The sequence below is a fragment of the Labrus mixtus genome, chromosome 6, assembly GCF_963584025.1.
Source record: "Labrus mixtus chromosome 6, fLabMix1.1, whole genome shotgun sequence".
Lineage (NCBI taxonomy): Eukaryota > Metazoa > Chordata > Actinopteri > Labriformes > Labridae > Labrus > Labrus mixtus.
Window position 1 is genome coordinate 15,644,858 of NC_083617.1, and position 17,239 is coordinate 15,662,096.

Sequence of the window (17,239 nt, forward strand, 5' to 3'; positions counted from 1 at the left end):
ACACACACACACACACACACACACACACACACACACACACACACCTGGGAACTCGCAGGCTTGTAATGGCTGGGGATGGGGCTGAGGGATGAACAGTGAGGAATTCTCTTGGGACTACAAAGAGGAACATTGTCCTCCCCTCCCTCACATACAGCAGGTGAGTAGAGTGATAAGAGGCCACAGGATAAATTAGCCCTCATATTAAAATAATCCCTCATGTCTAATAACAATAATAATGCTCCACACTGAGGCTATGGCACCGCCACAATGGTCTTCCTTTCAGGCAGCAACTTGTTGAAAACAAATCTGAGTGTTTGTGAAATGGGCCCCGTCATATCTGCACGACCTGTCAGCAGTCCTGCAATAAACACAGGTTAGAAGAAATGGATGCCAAAAACTGCAGTAAGGAAGCAGTCTGTGTACACTTAAAAAATATACTGACCAGTTGTTTGATAAGAAAGTAGAGCCAGTGATGCAGGAAAAAAAGATGATTCTAATTTGAATAATAATTTTGCATCAGGCCCAGTTGTCTCCTCGAGCTCTGAAGGGAGTTTTTTTTTTAAAGTCAGTGCTATCTAGGCTTGGGTTTCTTGGTTTAAACAAAAAGCCTGTTATGTGTTTGAGCTAATGCATCATGTATCATATTATACACTTTTTTAAAAGTAGTGGAATACTATAAGCTTGAGAGGTTGTTCATTTCTGACTTCTGCTTCTGCTGTAATTAACATGCTTGTAAAAGTAGAGTAGTTTAATCTTATGAACAATGAAAAGCAGGCCCTTTTTTTGAAGAAAAGCTGCATTTTAATAACTTTAAGCTGCATCCACTTTAAGTATGATTACAAAAGTTTATTCAGTGTTAACCCAGTGTTCAACTGATAATGTAACTATTTGAAGAACAAAGAAACAGTTTAATTTAGCAGCCAATTGTGTTTATTTATTTGTGTTGGTACAAGGCAGATAAATCATGACGGATGAATTAGGAGAATTCCAAATACATCATGTTGTTGTGAAGTAACAGGGTCTGACATCAAATAGATTATGACACTAAGGCACTGGGTCCGGATTAGGTGTGTTTTATTGAAACAAATGACGAAAGCTTCCAGGAGAATGTAGTAAAGGTATCTTTACTTGTTTGAACCCTGATGGAATCATTACCATTCTGATGTTACTGTGGGTTTGTTAAACAAACTTAAGGTGCATAGCATGGCTACTACAATGAACTGTGCCAACAGAGAAATGCTAAGACTGCTTTTACAGTGTAACACGATGATCCTGACATGCACAAAACTAAAAGTATAGAAAGTATGAACGAAAAACAACAGTGTCTCAACCAAGTCTACTGAATCTTAGCTTATAATGTTCATTCATAAAACAGACATTTTCTCATGAGTTGAATTAGTACTTCTCTGGCCCCAGAGAACTTTACAATTGTGCTACAAAACTTTCTCAATCGATCAACTAATGGAAGTTATTTTGATTACAAACTGTCTGAGAACTGTCAAATGCTTTGTGTGTGTATTTATAGAAGTGTAGTCACATATTCAGTCTTAAAAGCCTAAACAGAGAATATCCTAACTATAATATAATAATATAACATATCCTGCATGTGTTTACTATAGATTTCTGATGGAGAGCAACACTGTGTTTTAATACCTGTGGCATTGCATTAAGAAGTAACACTGGCTTGGAACTATTTAAACAAAATACAGAAAAAATTGCAAACCCATTTCTTTCCCCAAACAGACGGCTAAAATGTGTTCAAGGCAGGGTTTTAAATTATTTCAAACCTGGTAGATGTAAACGTGTTTATTTCAATTAAAGATAGGAAAAGTACGAAAATATCCTTCGATGATTTTTTTTACATCAGTAGCAGAAAAGATCCAGCAGCTCTTGTGACATTCACCTTCCATTCACAGACATAAGCTAACCTCTGTGCAGAAAGTCAATGTCATAGGTCCAAACCTGATGATCAAATACTGAACTTTTAACACTAACATGATATCCTCTTGGATACCATCATATAAAACCTCTTTTATAAAGTGGTGACTGAAACACTGCCCTGGAACGAGGAGTTCTACAAAGACTTATGACAGTGAAATAATATCCCTTCAGTCATGATGAGGCCCCTCTATGGTTTCTGAGAGTTCTGCATCCGCAGTCGCCTCCTGGCCAGGGCTTCTTGTTTCTTCCTCTCGATCTCAGCTGCAGAGCACTTCGCTGTCATCTGGCTTGTGACAAAAACTAAAGTAGGAAGATAACACAAAAATAAATTATGGTTTGCAAGGAAATGCATCCAATAAAACACTTGCACAGACCTGATGAGAAAAGGGAGATGGTAAAGTCATAACTTTCAGTTATTGCTGTGACCTTAAACCACTAACTTTTGAATTTGTCAGCATAAAAAAATGTTGCTACCATAACTAGGTCCAGCAGAGGCTCATAGTGTAGCTCATTCTGATGTGGAAAAAAAATCCTTCATGTTGAGAGCAGAACCAGTCTGCAATTAATTGACAGAGGAGCTTCCAGAGGTTTGGACTCTTGACAGCATTATAAATTAAAGCCATGGTGCTTTATTTACTTGCTTTGGGGGGGAAATCGTTCATGTGTACAAGCACTGAACTGTCTATGATTAGAAGGACAACATGTGACATCTGTTTTATTTAAGACTTTTCACTTCAATATCCTGTCTCACAGCAAAGTACTGAGGACAGTTGATGGAAGTGAAAGAACTGCAAAGATGTACTGATTAAAAAAAATAATAACCCAGGATACTGGGTTATTATTTTTCTATTAATACAGGCAATTATCTGGATTATATATATATTTTTTATATATAGCCCTATACGTGCAAATATCACAATTGGGACAGCTTACCTTTGTTGGTCATAACTGCTGAGTCAGACAGATTTCTCTTGAAGGCAGTGTGATGGGACTTAGAGTTCTGTGAAGCCTGGACTGTCACTGTATGTGGCTTCATATCTACACTTGCCTTCCCAGTCTGGAAAGTTCCAGAGGAATTCTTGCAGTTACTGAATGTGCACCGACCCATGCGGCTTCCTGGGAGGCTCTGCGACATCTCTGATTTGCTGTTGGCACCTTTCATGGGAATGTCCCATCCTTGGTAGTTCACAGCATGGCAGCTAGTCCCTGGTAATGAGTTGGAACGTACAAATGGAGACTTTCTGTTGGCACTGATGCCGGTGTTTATGGACCAGGTTGTGTCTATGGGCAGAGGTGCTGTGTTTTTTCTCCGTCTGTCGGCACCATTATCATACTTGTCTTGGTCACACCTGGGCCTCACTTGCTCTGGCTGACTATTGGAGATCATTTCCACACTGTCACATATCTGGATGAGCAAATCGTCATCGTCCCCATCATCCCAATGGCTGTCGGTAATGTTCCTCACAGAGCTTGTAGCTGGACAAACCTTATCATCATCATGATCAGGTGCAAGAGGGTTACAGATAGAGGTGAACTTAGTCGTGTTAGTCTTAGACTGCAGGCTGGTTTTAGGGTTGCTGTCAAGTAGCTGATCAGGATTCTGGGTTATCTCTAGCACAAATGAGTCATTAAGTAGTTCATCATCCTCCCAGTCGTCATCAAAGTCATCACTAAAACCACAAGGTCCCTTTTCTCCAGCCGGTTTTGCAGCTGGGGCGGACTTTGACGATGTCTTGAGCTCTGATTGTTCGGGTTCCGCTGAAGCCGAAGTCACAGGTTGCTTTCTCACCTCCTGCGAACAAGCCGACACTGAGGAGCCTTGGCTTAGCCGGCCGCTGACTTTCTGAGTGGAGCAGTCGAACAGAGCATGCAGCTCCGCCTCTGCCGGTTCCAATGACGGTGTGCACTTAAGCGCCTTCACATTTGTAGGGTGTTGTGTCTCTGTCAGTTTTGTCTTTGAAGTGTTCACACATTTATTGAGGTTATTGTTGTCTGTGTTAAGCTGCTCTGAAGTCTCTCTGTCTTTTTGCATGTTCGCGTCAAACTGCCGCGCCAGTTTCATGAGGTCCTCCACACTGCTCTGCCTGCAGAGACATAACAATTCACATGGAAATGTGTTAACAATCTACAGACTGAAAAACATGTAACTACTAGACTTTTAGAAAAGAACAAGGTACACGTAAACCCACTGCATTTGCATATATTGTTTGCCTTTACAATGAATGAAACCAAGCGTCCCAAGAAAGCATCTGACTCATTTTTATTGATTACACACCGGGATGACCTCTTCCTCATTCTTGGCCTTGGAACGTCTGGTGTGCAAGGGACGGCACTGTCACCTATCCACTGCAGCAGAGGAGAGTCACTCCCTTTCCGTTTCACATCCTGCATGAACCAAAAGATTTAAAAAAAAAAAATCTTCCTAAATATAATTTGAGAAAGTTAATTCAAGTGTTAGCCTAAAGTTTCTGAAGATGAATACTGACCTTTGGAGCAAGTCGGTTTACAATGTCAGATATTTCAACCACCCTGTTGTTCCTAAGCCCTGCACAGACAAACAAACAAAAAAAGTATTATTCTATTAATGGCATTAGAGACAATGAATATGACTTGACAAAAATGACCCATGTTGCAATTTCATTCTTTATAACCAACGATTGCTCAGTAGGAACATGTCTTGTCATTTCTTTTTGAAATTAAGTACAAGAGCAAGACGCATGTCGTCACTCATATAAATAGGATTTACGTGTCGAGGGATTCTTCATATTTTACCATTAGCTGGAGTGGGAGATGTGGGATCCCAGAAAATGTCTTGTGACGGCTCCACATCACCTGGAGAGTCCCCATTATTTAAGCCAGTCGATTTGCCGTATCCTCTGCGCTGTGGACTCTGCAAATCTGAGCATCAAACGGAAATCAAAGGACAAATCCAAAACAGTTAAACTGAAAACATTCGCATACAATTCTCTGGTTATCTGTCCTTCTGAGGTCACATGATGAGTTAAGACTGCTGTTTTTAAATGCTGATGTCTTCATCAGGGTATACAACTTTGTCGAGCATAACATAATTGATTTCCAGCCGTATTGAAACCAAAAACATCACTGCCTTTGAAACAAGATTTTAAGATATTACATGCAGCAAATGTTGTTTACTAAAGCAACACAGGCATTAAAATACAATCCTATTCAAAAAGCAGTTCTGCTCAACACGTTTTTTCGCACATATATCTTAATGCCACTTGAAAGGGTTAAAAACAGCAACATTTTTAGGGAGAAATATGTTAAAGTAACATGAAATTCAGCCTGCTAGTGTGCTGTCATGATCATAAATTCAGTTTTATCCACTACTGCCCCTCCCCCCAAGTCCTCCCGACACACAGGATTTTATGTTTTTGAACCATCCGGTTTGTTTAGAAGCGGATCATTGTCGGATAAAAACAATTGCTCACCTTGACGCCGAGGTGATCCTGTATCGGAAGGCATCTGTGTTCGTGTTTTGCTGTGGCAAAGTTTGGAAACCTTCATCCACAGCTCAGTGAACTCAGGTGTGCTTGCAGCAGGCTCGGGCATCGTCCCACAACAGACGGCTCAACATGATAGTGCTGACAGGTCCGGGTCTTGCAGAGGAGCGCAAATGATACTTTGTGTTTAATATTAGTTCAGGTTTTCACAAACGTTTTCTTTTTTGTTTTTTCTGCACATTCACTTCAAGCAAGCCGCCATGTTTGGTCGTGACGTCATCAAACTACGGGTGCCTTGCAGGATTTCGGCAAGTCACTCAAACGCTTCCTGCAGGCAGAATGGACAAGAAAAAATACGAGTGTCTGAAGGTCTATAACACTTATATTACGTCCATATCTTAAACAAATGAAAACTACATAGTCTGTGTTATTAGCCAACAATTTGTCAATAAAAAAACAACAGTAGGCTGGTGAAGAGTAGCTTTTAAAAAGTCCCGCATGTTGTTCTTTACTTATGATTTACCTTTGAGCTTAGTTTTTTATCCTACTCCTCACCCAAACAACACTTTATTTTGGTCTGGTGTAGTTCCATACCTCAAAGGTTGGTTAGCCCTTTTACCCTCACTACGTTTGTTAAACTGATAATTCAATAATTCCTATCAGTTTAACAAATAAAGTGAAATAATAGTAAACTATAAGTTAAATAAAATAGAATAAAAAGTAAAGTAAGATTACTCGCTGTAATTACTCTGGGATTATTGTAAGCAGTAGGCCTACAGTAAATACAGCCTATAGGGTACTAGGCAGGCCTCTTTAGAGCCTCAAGTGTTAGTGTGTGATAAAAACAGCTGGTAGGACTGTTCTTTGCATTTCTATGGTCAAATTAATCAAAAACACTTTTCAAAAATGAGTATAAGCCTATTGACTCAAACAATTGTGTGGGATATTCATGTTACATGTTCTGCCTATAACTGTGCCAGTAACCAGTTTCTCTTACAGAGTTTAGCCTGTTGAGTGTCTGAGGTAGTTGTCAACAGTCAATGTTCGTTGTGGTTTCAATAACATCAATACAGTTAATGTGATCAAATGATTTTAATCAAAATTACAATAAACTTCTACTTTTTGACTCCCATGTATTAATGTGGAACATAGGAATGTAAGTCTGGGCCTTGATTAGGGTAAATGGACTGTTAACATCTGAAATAACAGAGCTTACACACAGCTTTGTCTTTCTGTCCTTGACAAAGTCTAATGTGTTGTATAATAGTCAACATGTTGAAAAAGAAGTCTAAACACCAGGACAACAACAAACAAATAAAATAATGTGAGTCTGAATAAAACAATCTGCAGGAAACTGTCACATCTGCTTCCCACTTGCTACCATAAGAGTCTCATTTAGTTCAGTTTCAATTCTGTTTCCATCGTGTCATTTTCATCGATGTCGTTCAAATGTGCAGAATAGTGCCAAACACTATCAGCTATTGGCATTCCTCAATCAAAAGTAGTCAGCCTTCAAAAAATATATTTTTTAGATTCCCTTGAGACACGATTTTAGACATTTGAAAGCCCTGTGTTTGGAATATCTTGTGTCTGATTCACACAAAAAAGTTTGGTCATCTGATATAAAAGGTCACATCTGCTCCTTCTCAACAATCACAAAATGTTGAAACATGAATATACAAATATATATTTCATTTCAAAAGCTTTACAGCTGGAAACAAGATGTTCCCTCTGTCACTTGAAAGTCCATTCTGTGTCTAAAGTGTGTGAAGTGTTAGGCTTCAAGCTTCCACAGCATAATTACGGTATTAACTCGCTGTTAATTCCCCCCCCCCATTTTTGTCTTTATTATATTGGACAGCTATAGAGAGACAGGAAATGCTGGGAGGAGAGAATGGGGGACTACATGGCCGAGGTCGGATTCGAACCCACGGCTGCTGTGATTAGGACTATAGCCTCTGTACATGGGATGCGCAACCTAAGCGGCAGACTATCGGCGCCCCCCTACAGTTGTTAAAAGTATCAGTGAAATGTGAGCGTCTTCACTGCAAATCAAGAATATTTTACATTTCTTATCTAATCTAAAGTCATAGTAGCTTCAAAGGCTTTAGATTAAAGGTCACAGAAGCTATATATATGTTTCACTTATAGGCTACGTATATCAGCAGGTCTTTTTTGAGCTGAGGTGCCTGATGGGTCAGAAGAAACTGACCTTCTTTTGCCGAATTAGGGAGTGAAAGTTGGTGCCGAAATGTCACATAAATGTGGTTAGAAAAACAGCTTTGTGATTAGTGACATCCACATTTCAGTAGTTTAAACATGCTGACTTCAGACTTTTTCTTCATTCAGTGAACTTTTCGTTTTTTTCCTCCATTAATACTAAAAGTGTTGTTTACCCTTATATTTGTTATTCTATTTGAGTCTTGAGTATTAAAGTCCTGATGCAAACATCTTATCTGTACATTGGCTGTCTTGGTCTTCAGTCAGGATCAAAAATCAGGTGCAGTCAGATCTTGGAGTTTATGTGGCATTTTCATCGAGTGAACAATCAGGGATTTGGCTTTTTGCATGTGTACTTGTTCACATCAGATAAATATTTGCTCGAGTTCAGGTTAGTGACATGTTCGCTGAGGATTCCAGATAAGCTCTTACAGTTTTGAAACATGTCCATGTTTCCACTGTCATCATCCTCTTATCTGTGAAAGCTGAGGAAAGGAGGCACGTGATGCGAGTTGCTTCTCCTTATTTAGTGTTTCCAGACTTTCCACTGAAAAAAATGTTCTTTGATCAAGAACCAAAAAAGGCCTTTTGATTTCTTAATATATAAAGCCTCTTATTCCTGAATTAAAACCAAAAGTTCAACAAGAGATTTGTAGAGATAGAATCATTGAATTGCTTGTGGATGGTACTGATTTGCGATTTAGACCTTTATCCCTCCTTTTAAAACACATTCATGTATTTTACCAGCCAGGTCACAGCCTACAAAAGCAAGTCAATATTTGGAATATGACCAGTTATATTATATTTGGCACAAGTTTTAAGTTAAAATAATTTGTTATAATTTGTATCTTTCTATGACACAAAATTAAGTTATCTAAGATTTGTGATATTAAGGTCAGTTAAATTACTAAAAAAGTTTTTATAATTAAAAAGACTGAGCATTAATCATCTCAATTCTTACATTCTGCAGAGCAATTTCCAGGATAAAGCACTAGATGGTGCTTGTATACCTCCTTGGTATTGTTTGTGTGATGTGAGAGAGAGAAAGAGTGTGTGTGTGTGTTTGTGTGTGTGTGTGTGTGCGTGTGTGTGTCTGCGTGTGTGTGTCTTTCGGATGCTTGTGTGTATTTGAGAAGACAAGATGCACAGAGATTTTGTAGCTGTTAAAATAGTAGAAAGCAATCACACACGCACACACAATCAAACACAGGAACACACACACGCACACACACACACACACACACACGTTGCTGTGAATTACGAGGCTTGATTACACTTGATTCTGCTGTGATTGTTTTCATTTGGAAGCACTTTATCAATGTGTAGATTTGGGGAAGCCAATCAGCTGTGTTTCTGTGATTGAATGCCAGAAACTGTTTAGAACAGACCACAAGTTTGAGCCTCCACTTCTCTGGTTAAAGGATAATTCTTGTTTAATCAAAACATCAGCAAATATTTAGCCACTGCCAATCGTTAAAGCATGTAGTGGAGGCCAGCTGTGGCAATTTTTGGGCAAACTCTCCCTCATTTAATAATGCAGGGAACATTTCAAAGCCCCTGATCACCCCAACTGATTAAAAAAAAAAAAGGTCATCATCATAGAGAGAATAACATGTCTAAAATTCACCACATAGTGAAAAAAAAAAAAAGAATGACAAAAGCTCATCCATGCACCAGAAGAGCACTATGTGATCTGAGTTAAATTCTTTACATCTCTTTTATCCATAAATACTTAGATAGATTACTATCTATACATTGTCACACAATGCTCTTTCAATATGTTTCTTTTTTCATTTCGGTCACAACACACAGATAAGACCCAATCCCTTATGTTATATCTAGAGACTAAAAGAAGAATCAATAAATATTTGCAAGTTAGCTTGATAAATAAATCATTTAATCTTATGAAATATTAAATGTACAATGTTTTCTTGTGTTTATGTTTGACCTTTTTTCTATGTAAAGCTCTTTGGTCAACCTGTTTTAAAAAATATATAATTATATAAATAAACATCTTAAAGCACACAACACAGTTTTATTTCATAGAAAGCTATGTCATTCACCAATGTCTGTCCCTAGATAAGCATGTCTGCTGTTATGCACATTTAAGCCTAAAGGCCATTGTTATGTTAGTGGCGTAGCTGTCGTCAATGTAAAACAGGTTAACTGGAACTGCCAGTTTGGATGTAACAGTGATTTAATCAACAGTTAGCTACATTTCATGCCTCCCTTTAATGCATTCAGCTAATCTTGAGGGTATCCCCATTGCTCTGTCAAGCGAGCTGTGTCATATCACGCTGCCACGCAAATCCACGCCTGGGGGGCGCCGTCTCCTGCCCGTCTAAAAGTCACCGTAACACCCTCTGTCACACTGAATGTTGGCATTTCTCTGAAGTGATAGTTAGACCACAGAATAAAGGGCATGGATGTGTCACTTTCAATTTGAATATGAGGCATCAGCCCTCTCTGCCTTGTGTTTTTACCGGCTCCGTCTTTCCTCCTCCTACACAAGCCTTTTCCGAGCCGTGTCACGGCAGGAAAAAAAATTGCCAAAGGCTGCATAGGGAGGAAACAGGAAGAACAGTTTAGCTTGAATTCTCCAAGCTAGCTTGATTCTCTCCCAGAAGCCTGTCTCTTCACCAAACTACCTACCGCCTTCCTCTATTTATTGGTTACGCCTGGGTTGTTTAGAAGCAATTAAGGAGCTAATTGTGGAGATTTCTGAGTACCGGGTATTATAGTAAAAAGTAAAGAGCTAATGGCTAATTGCCCAAGCAGCTGCTAGTGTTTATGAAGGAGGAGCGGACTTGCCAGGGGATCTACCAGGTGTAGACAGCAATGAGGACAAGGAAGTCTGTATGTGTGTGTTTGTGTGTGTGTGTGTGTTTGTGTGCACGTTCTTGTGTGTGTGTGTAGTAGGGGGGGTGGGTATCATCACTGATGTGGATCCCAGGGATGGTTCACATTGGGCAGATGCCAGGTGAGGGAGACAAGCAGGAGAATCTGACGCTAAACTCAGAGTATCGTCTGCATAAATAATGATCACCTCTCATGGCCCCTGGTGCTGTTTCTCCAAGGAGTCCATGTTTTCATCCATGTTTGTATGTGACGGTTATATCCAAATATTTATACCACACTCCCGTCAACTCCCCTGTTCTCCCTCACCCTCACCAGTTCTGCCAGACCCCCCTTTGGGCTAGCAGTGCCTCGTGGATGACAGTTAGCATGTGGCAGAGCTCTCTGAAGTGGAAGGGTTCCAGGATGCTGGGTTTCTGTGCCAGTTTCCACCAAGCTGGGATTTCACCCATTTCACAGTGTCTGCCAATGACTGGGACTGTGAATGAAAGCATTTGAAACAATGCCTGCTTCTGCAGTGTCACATCAGTTGGCTTCAGCAGTGCTCAGATGCAGCCTAAGGTGGTTTTGGCGTCCGTCTGAAAGAATCCCAGCAGCCCTTTTTGGTCACATGGGGCGAAAAGGAAGTGCTAAAGGGCGTCCAACTGTGCTCTCAACCAGCAATGAATGGTTGAGATGAAGAAGAGAGGAGAACATCAAAGCAGGACACTTGTGGTCACATTTGGATTTGGCTTTCTGTTCCTTTATGTGTTGGGCCAACACTGGTATAATATCCAGATTCTGAACAAGTCAAACATTTACTTAACACATTTTAGGTTGTTTTGATTGACTCTGTCAAAAAATGGGATCAAAGTGATGTTTTTTGAGATCTGAGTTAGGACTGCATGATATGGGAAAATATGAAATGTGCGATGACATAATTCAATATTGCGATAACGATGTGAAGTGCGATAAATAAACCAGAATGAAAGAGTGCATATTAGCTATCAATGCTGGTTCTTATCTGCAATCTGTGTTTTTCCCAATATCTGTTTTTGTTTCTCTTGAATACTAAAAAAAAAAAAAAAAAAACTTGTTCTGATTACAAAATTCAAACCTATTAATCTGAGGGTAGCTGACTGCTAGCTTGAGCTTCTTCTGACTGCTTTGACATGATGTGAACGCATGGCCATCATACTCAGGCCTCAATAGGTGAAATGTTGAAACGCTGATTGAAAAACCATTGCTCATTCACATTTTTTTTCATTTATATTGTTGTGCTAAATCAGACTTTTGTGATGGTGTTTATTGCAGATGCTTATATTGTGATAGCGATAAAATTGAGATTAATTGCACAGAGAGAAATACAAAATGCGAACTGAATTTTCCCAGTACAATAACCTTGACCTCAGATTGTCCTTAATGTTTGCTTCTCTATGTACTAACTCTTTAAGAAAAACTCAACAGAAAAGCAAGAAGAACGACACTGAGAATACTTTCAAAACTATTTGACTGACAGATGCTCTCTAGAGAACGCCATGCAGGAAGCACAGATTGGCTTAACAACAAGAGTGGGGAATCTCACAGTTAGACAATACCTTTATTTAAACAATTTCCTCGTTTTTATTAAGCTATAACCTCCCAAACCCAATGTCTGTAATGAAATAACATAATTTTAGTATATCCAATTAACCTCTGTCTCGACCCCCTTAGGGCTTCACTTAACATAGATTCAACTTAGGTTGCCTCAGCTGCAGCTCTGCTTTAGGTGTTACAGATTACAGAAGCCAGAACTTTCTGTTAAACATCTCTGCAGTCACTTCTTAAGCTGAAATATACTGCATGATGATATAACCTTATTTATTTATTCTGGACGACGTCATTCAAAAGGTAACATAGACGCCAACATAGGAAGCCATTTTGCAGAATTTCGACGCCACAGCAGTCATGGAGGAAGGCTTAAGCAAGAGAGCGCAGAGGGGGCGGTGTGGCTGTGTTCAGCACACTGTAGCAGCAGCCTACTTTGACTGCTCATTTATTCTATTTATAATAGCAAAGCTGATGATAAATGTCCCGCAGAGTGCACATGTGCTAAAATATTCATCAATTGGAGGCCCCCTAATTTGCAGAGGAGGAAAACCAATAAATTCAGATGTGAGCGGCAGTCATGTTATATTTATATGAATATGCAAGACCATGGGTGGGACAGAAGTATGATTAATCTGGCATGTGTGCACTTTTAACCAGTTCTAATGTTCTTGTGTGAGATGGAGATGTGTGAGAGAGAGAGGTGAGAGGGTGCAAGATAAAATAAGTCGGGTGTGCTTTCATGAAGGACCTTGATGGAAATTTAACAACAATTGCTCTAATGACGATTCTCAGTTTTCATGAATAATGTTGCGCTATAGAAAAATCATACGTTAACATACATAGTCCTCTCTGATTAAAGGAAAAGAGGGTACTGCTATTTCCCTTCATTTCATTATCAAATAATGGCATTAAAATCACCCCCTCAGATTTTTGGTTTTGGTTAAATTTGATATGTAATTATCAAAGCATTAGATCTTTTCCCATCTCAAAACCACATGGTTTGGAATCCTATTTGATTAATCACTTTTCCCTCAAACCAGGACCAAAAGATTTATGCACTTCTTTTTATTGCTTGCAGGTTTTTCTAATTTCTATTTATTTCCCGTTTTATTCTTTGTCTTGCTCCCTCCCTCTGTTTTTCTCCCTGTTTGTTTTCTCACCCTTCCTGCTCAGGTGTGCGGGGGCCTGGAGGAGGAGGAAGAGGTGGAGGAGGAGGAGAAGGGGATAGGGGGTATTTCTCCAGTCATACACCCCGCAGAGCCACTCTCTCCTGGGGTAAGGATGACAGGAAGTCAGCCAGATGGCACAGAGCAGGTCTGCAGCATGTGACCTCCTCTCTGGAGAGGCAGGAAGCAAGGAGGAGAGAGAGGAAAAGATGAGGAGGAGGAGGAGGAGGAGGAGGAGGAGGAGGAGGAGGGCTGGGGTGAGTGAGCTGAAGCCAAGGAGGTGGAAGAAAGATGTGAAGAGTGGAGCCGACTGAGCCTCTCATATATCAGTATTAGAATGTGTCCCACCAGTAAGACCAGGAGCTTTAACATTGTGATTTATGATAATATATATTGTTTTAAGGCGCAGTCAATAACATTGCCATCTAAATATTTCTGCAGGGGTCTGCTTTATATCTGGGAATGATATAACACAGTGATTCTGCACATAGCCAGTTGTTGAAAACATTTTCATCGGCTTTCCTGAGCAAGTGTTTGATTGTTTTTTCTAGGGAAAAAGAAGTGACTGGTGAACAGCAAGTGAAAAAGAAAAGATGAAGGCTATGAGACAAGCTGGTGATTCTCAAAATGTTTCTTAATATCAACAACTCTCTTGAAAAGCCCAGTGACATGTGAACCTATTTCACCTGTGTAGCTGAAGCCTGATATGATTTATTCGTGTGAGTCATAGAGCTCCATTGTTGGCTAAACATCAATGAGCAACATTGCTATACACGAGGACATTTGCCTTCATACAATGCGCACAGTTACTGTTATTTCAAGTCAACCTCTCATACACTATCCACATAAATGCACCAAACATGTGTTAGGCAAACAATTAAAAGTAGTCCCCCAAAAATGTCAAATTTATTACTTATGTTTGAGTTAGTGTTGTAGTACTCGAAATCGGTCTTGGTCTCTAGACCACTTTTTAAAGGTCTCGTCTCTGAATCGAAAGCTTCTTTACTTGATATCAGTCTCAGACTGGGTGGACTCCAGATTTCAAATCAAGACCACCACTGATAGGCTATTTCTCCACGTCATCACTGTGATTAGAAGGAAAACGCCCCCCCTACTAAAATAACAAATAACTTTAATTAATTTAATAATTAGATTTGTATCCCCCAGTTACGGACGCAACCCGGTGTCACACAAGATGATGATTTTTCAGGGATATTTATGGCCTTGTTCTTGATTCCTAAATGTCTCGGTCTTGTCTTGGTCTAGGAGCACTCCGGTCTTGAGTATGTCTTGGTCTCAGTTAGTGCGGTCTTGATTACAACACAAGTTTGAGTAACATTTGTTAAAATCAAGCAAGGTGGGATCAATGCCACAGAGAGGGAAGGAAAGTCATAAAAGTAATCAGAGATGGACTTGACACATAATGGATGATTCTGGACTGCTCCTTTAAAGAGACTGCTATTAGAGACACTCACTGTTTGAGGAGGAAGTGTAGTGCAGAACTGCAGAAACAGTCAGGGTTAGATTGAAGATTGAACATTTTTCAAAGTAAAAATAAACAAAAAAATCAGTTAATATCGAAGTCACAAAGTGACTGCTTGAACATTAGCGAAAACATTGATCGGTCATAATTCAAGAGTTATAAAGCTTTCACGCAACATCAGCTAACACAGAGTCGAGCTTTTATAGGAAACTTAAGACAACAAATATTGTGCAACTCAAAACATCAAAAGCTCCTGCTACATGTCTTCTTCTTTAATTCAATCCTGTCCAGAGTGGGTACTGTAAAACTGCAAGTTTGGTACTCTGAAAAAACACACAACATGACACGACTTGATTTCACCCAGCTGGAAGTCACATCACAAGTTAACAGCTCCAATTTGTTATTGACGTCCTCGGAGTAAAGGGGGAAAATAAATTGACAAATTTCCCCCACTTATTATTATCAACATTCCCATGCACACACAGCTTTGCTCATCACATTTCACAAACTTCCATTTCATACACAACTCCTCGTCTTTCCCCCAAACCAACCCCGCCTCCCTCCTCCCTCTGTTCCCCTCCTTCCCGGGGTTTGCCTTTGATCTAAATTTGGCCTCAGCAGAAGTCTTGTGCACAGTCATTTTCATATGGAAGCTTTGAACCAACTGATGGAGGGCCGCTGCCGCGCTCACTTTTATCCTCTGAGCCTTTTTCCCTAGGAACCCGGCGAGCATATGGCGAACACCCCTCACCGGAGTTTCCTACAACAGGAGGGACTGCCTACAACTAACGTCTCTTATTCCCAGAGTTCTTCCATCACTCTGGAGATGTTGGAAATTAGTTACACTGGTATAGAAATGACAATGATGCTTATGAGGCAAAGTTGAAAATACTCAGGAGGCTTTTAAAAAGTGGTGTGTCAGAGAACCTGAAAAATGAACATGAAGATCAATGTGGTACTTTGATATCTTGATTTCACACACCTGCTCTCGTTTCTTTTTCTAGACAGTCAAGTGAAGCACAAGATAATGTTTAAATATAATATACAGCAATATTGAATATCTTTAATATTAAACTGAAAACCGCATATATCCATTAGATTCTCATTACTGCGAGTGTTTTCTGGGACGAGAAGATCACCTTTCTAGCTCTGCTCTTTCACTCTGCTGAAACAGAAACCTGCTCATTGTTTGCTAACAGAGAGCCGTAGTCTTTTAGTCTCCTCATGTCGAAACCGAGGAGCCGTCATCTGCTGCCAAAATGTCCGTCAAGAGACAACGACCAAAGCAGATCCACCGTATCACAGGCTTTTTTTTTTTTTTGTGAAAGAGTGCCGACTGAATGAATACCTTTTGAAACCCAACGTTCCTCTGATGTTCGCAGAGAGTTCATGGTTGTGTTTCCCTTGTGAAGGTTAAAAAAACAGGGACATACATTTACCACTGGCCACTGCCAGAAAGACTTGAATTTAATTATCACAGCTTAATTGGGATATTTAACAAAATACGTTCTTACACCTTTAATTAATGGCAAAAAGTCAAAACTTAAAAAGATGTGTTTCCTGTTTCTCTCTCTGGGATTCATTGTTAGATATTTATAAATGTTTTGAACACTTAGTAGTATTTTTAGGCTAAACTGAGCAATTATGAATCATTTTGAAATCCCCTAATGTGAAAATAATAAAGCAGTGAAATAATACAATTTTAATTACAATCAAAATCTAATTATGATTGTCTAGACAGTCATTTTATTGACTTGGTTTCTGGGAATAAGGATTTTAATCTTCCAATTGTTGAATCCTTTTCTTGTGAGCGCTCTTACACAGTAGGTCTAAGAACAAAAACTACATGTGTACTCTGGAAGGGATACAGCATTTATCTCATTACCATTTCTTTAATGTTTACAGCCATTGTCTTCCTTTGCAGTGCAAACACCATGCCGTACATGTAAAAGCACTGCCGGGGTTGTTTTCATGCTTTTATCTTAAATACATTCTTTCCAGATTGTTCAGCCCTAGAAACGGGTAATTACCATATATTATCACCTCCACAAGCTCCACCACTAGGGTTGCCATGTTTGAGGTAATTATATCACTCCCAAGTTGTCTGTATAATCACTTAACAGAAGAAGCAGCCCTACATTCTGTGCAAGCTTTGAAACAAGCCGAGAAATGAGAAAAGGTCTTTTCCTGTTGATGTTTTTTAGGCCATCTTCTGCTGACTCCCCTTTCTCAGCCTGGTCCGAGGAAATTTAGGAAATGCCCCACAAAAATTATTAGACAGAAAGTAACTCGACCCAAACCAAAAAAAAAAAAGAATTATGAAGGAGACGTCCTGAAAAGTGATCAGAAGTTTGTGAGAATTATTACCTGCCACTAATATTTATGTGACTTTGGTTTCAAGGTTTGCTGCTAATTTTCCTTTCACCTTGAACATGACAGTATCCAAGTCAAAATAATCAAATTGTTGAATTGTAGTCCTTTACTGAAGGTTACTTCTACTGTGATAGGACATATGTTACAGTAAGACATTTTCATACGAAACT

At 39.5% G+C, this 17,239-nt stretch overlaps 1 protein-coding gene across 1 annotated transcript; it reads right to left on the reverse strand.

Moving 5' to 3' along the window:
• Window positions 1-907: 907 nt before the first annotated feature.
• LOC132975586 (ewing's tumor-associated antigen 1 homolog) lies at window positions 908-5,653 on the reverse strand. Its single transcript, XM_061040249.1, has 7 exons — window positions 5,391-5,653; window positions 4,714-4,839; window positions 4,428-4,486; window positions 4,217-4,326; window positions 2,875-4,025; window positions 1,438-2,241; window positions 908-1,406 (listed from the first exon to the last, which is right to left on the reverse strand). The coding sequence occupies exons 1-6, from the start codon at window positions 5,509-5,511 to the stop codon at window positions 2,129-2,131; spliced, it is 1,680 nt and encodes a 559-aa protein (XP_060896232.1). The 5' UTR covers window positions 5,512-5,653; the 3' UTR covers window positions 908-1,406; window positions 1,438-2,128.
• Window positions 5,654-17,239: the final 11,586 nt, after the last annotated feature.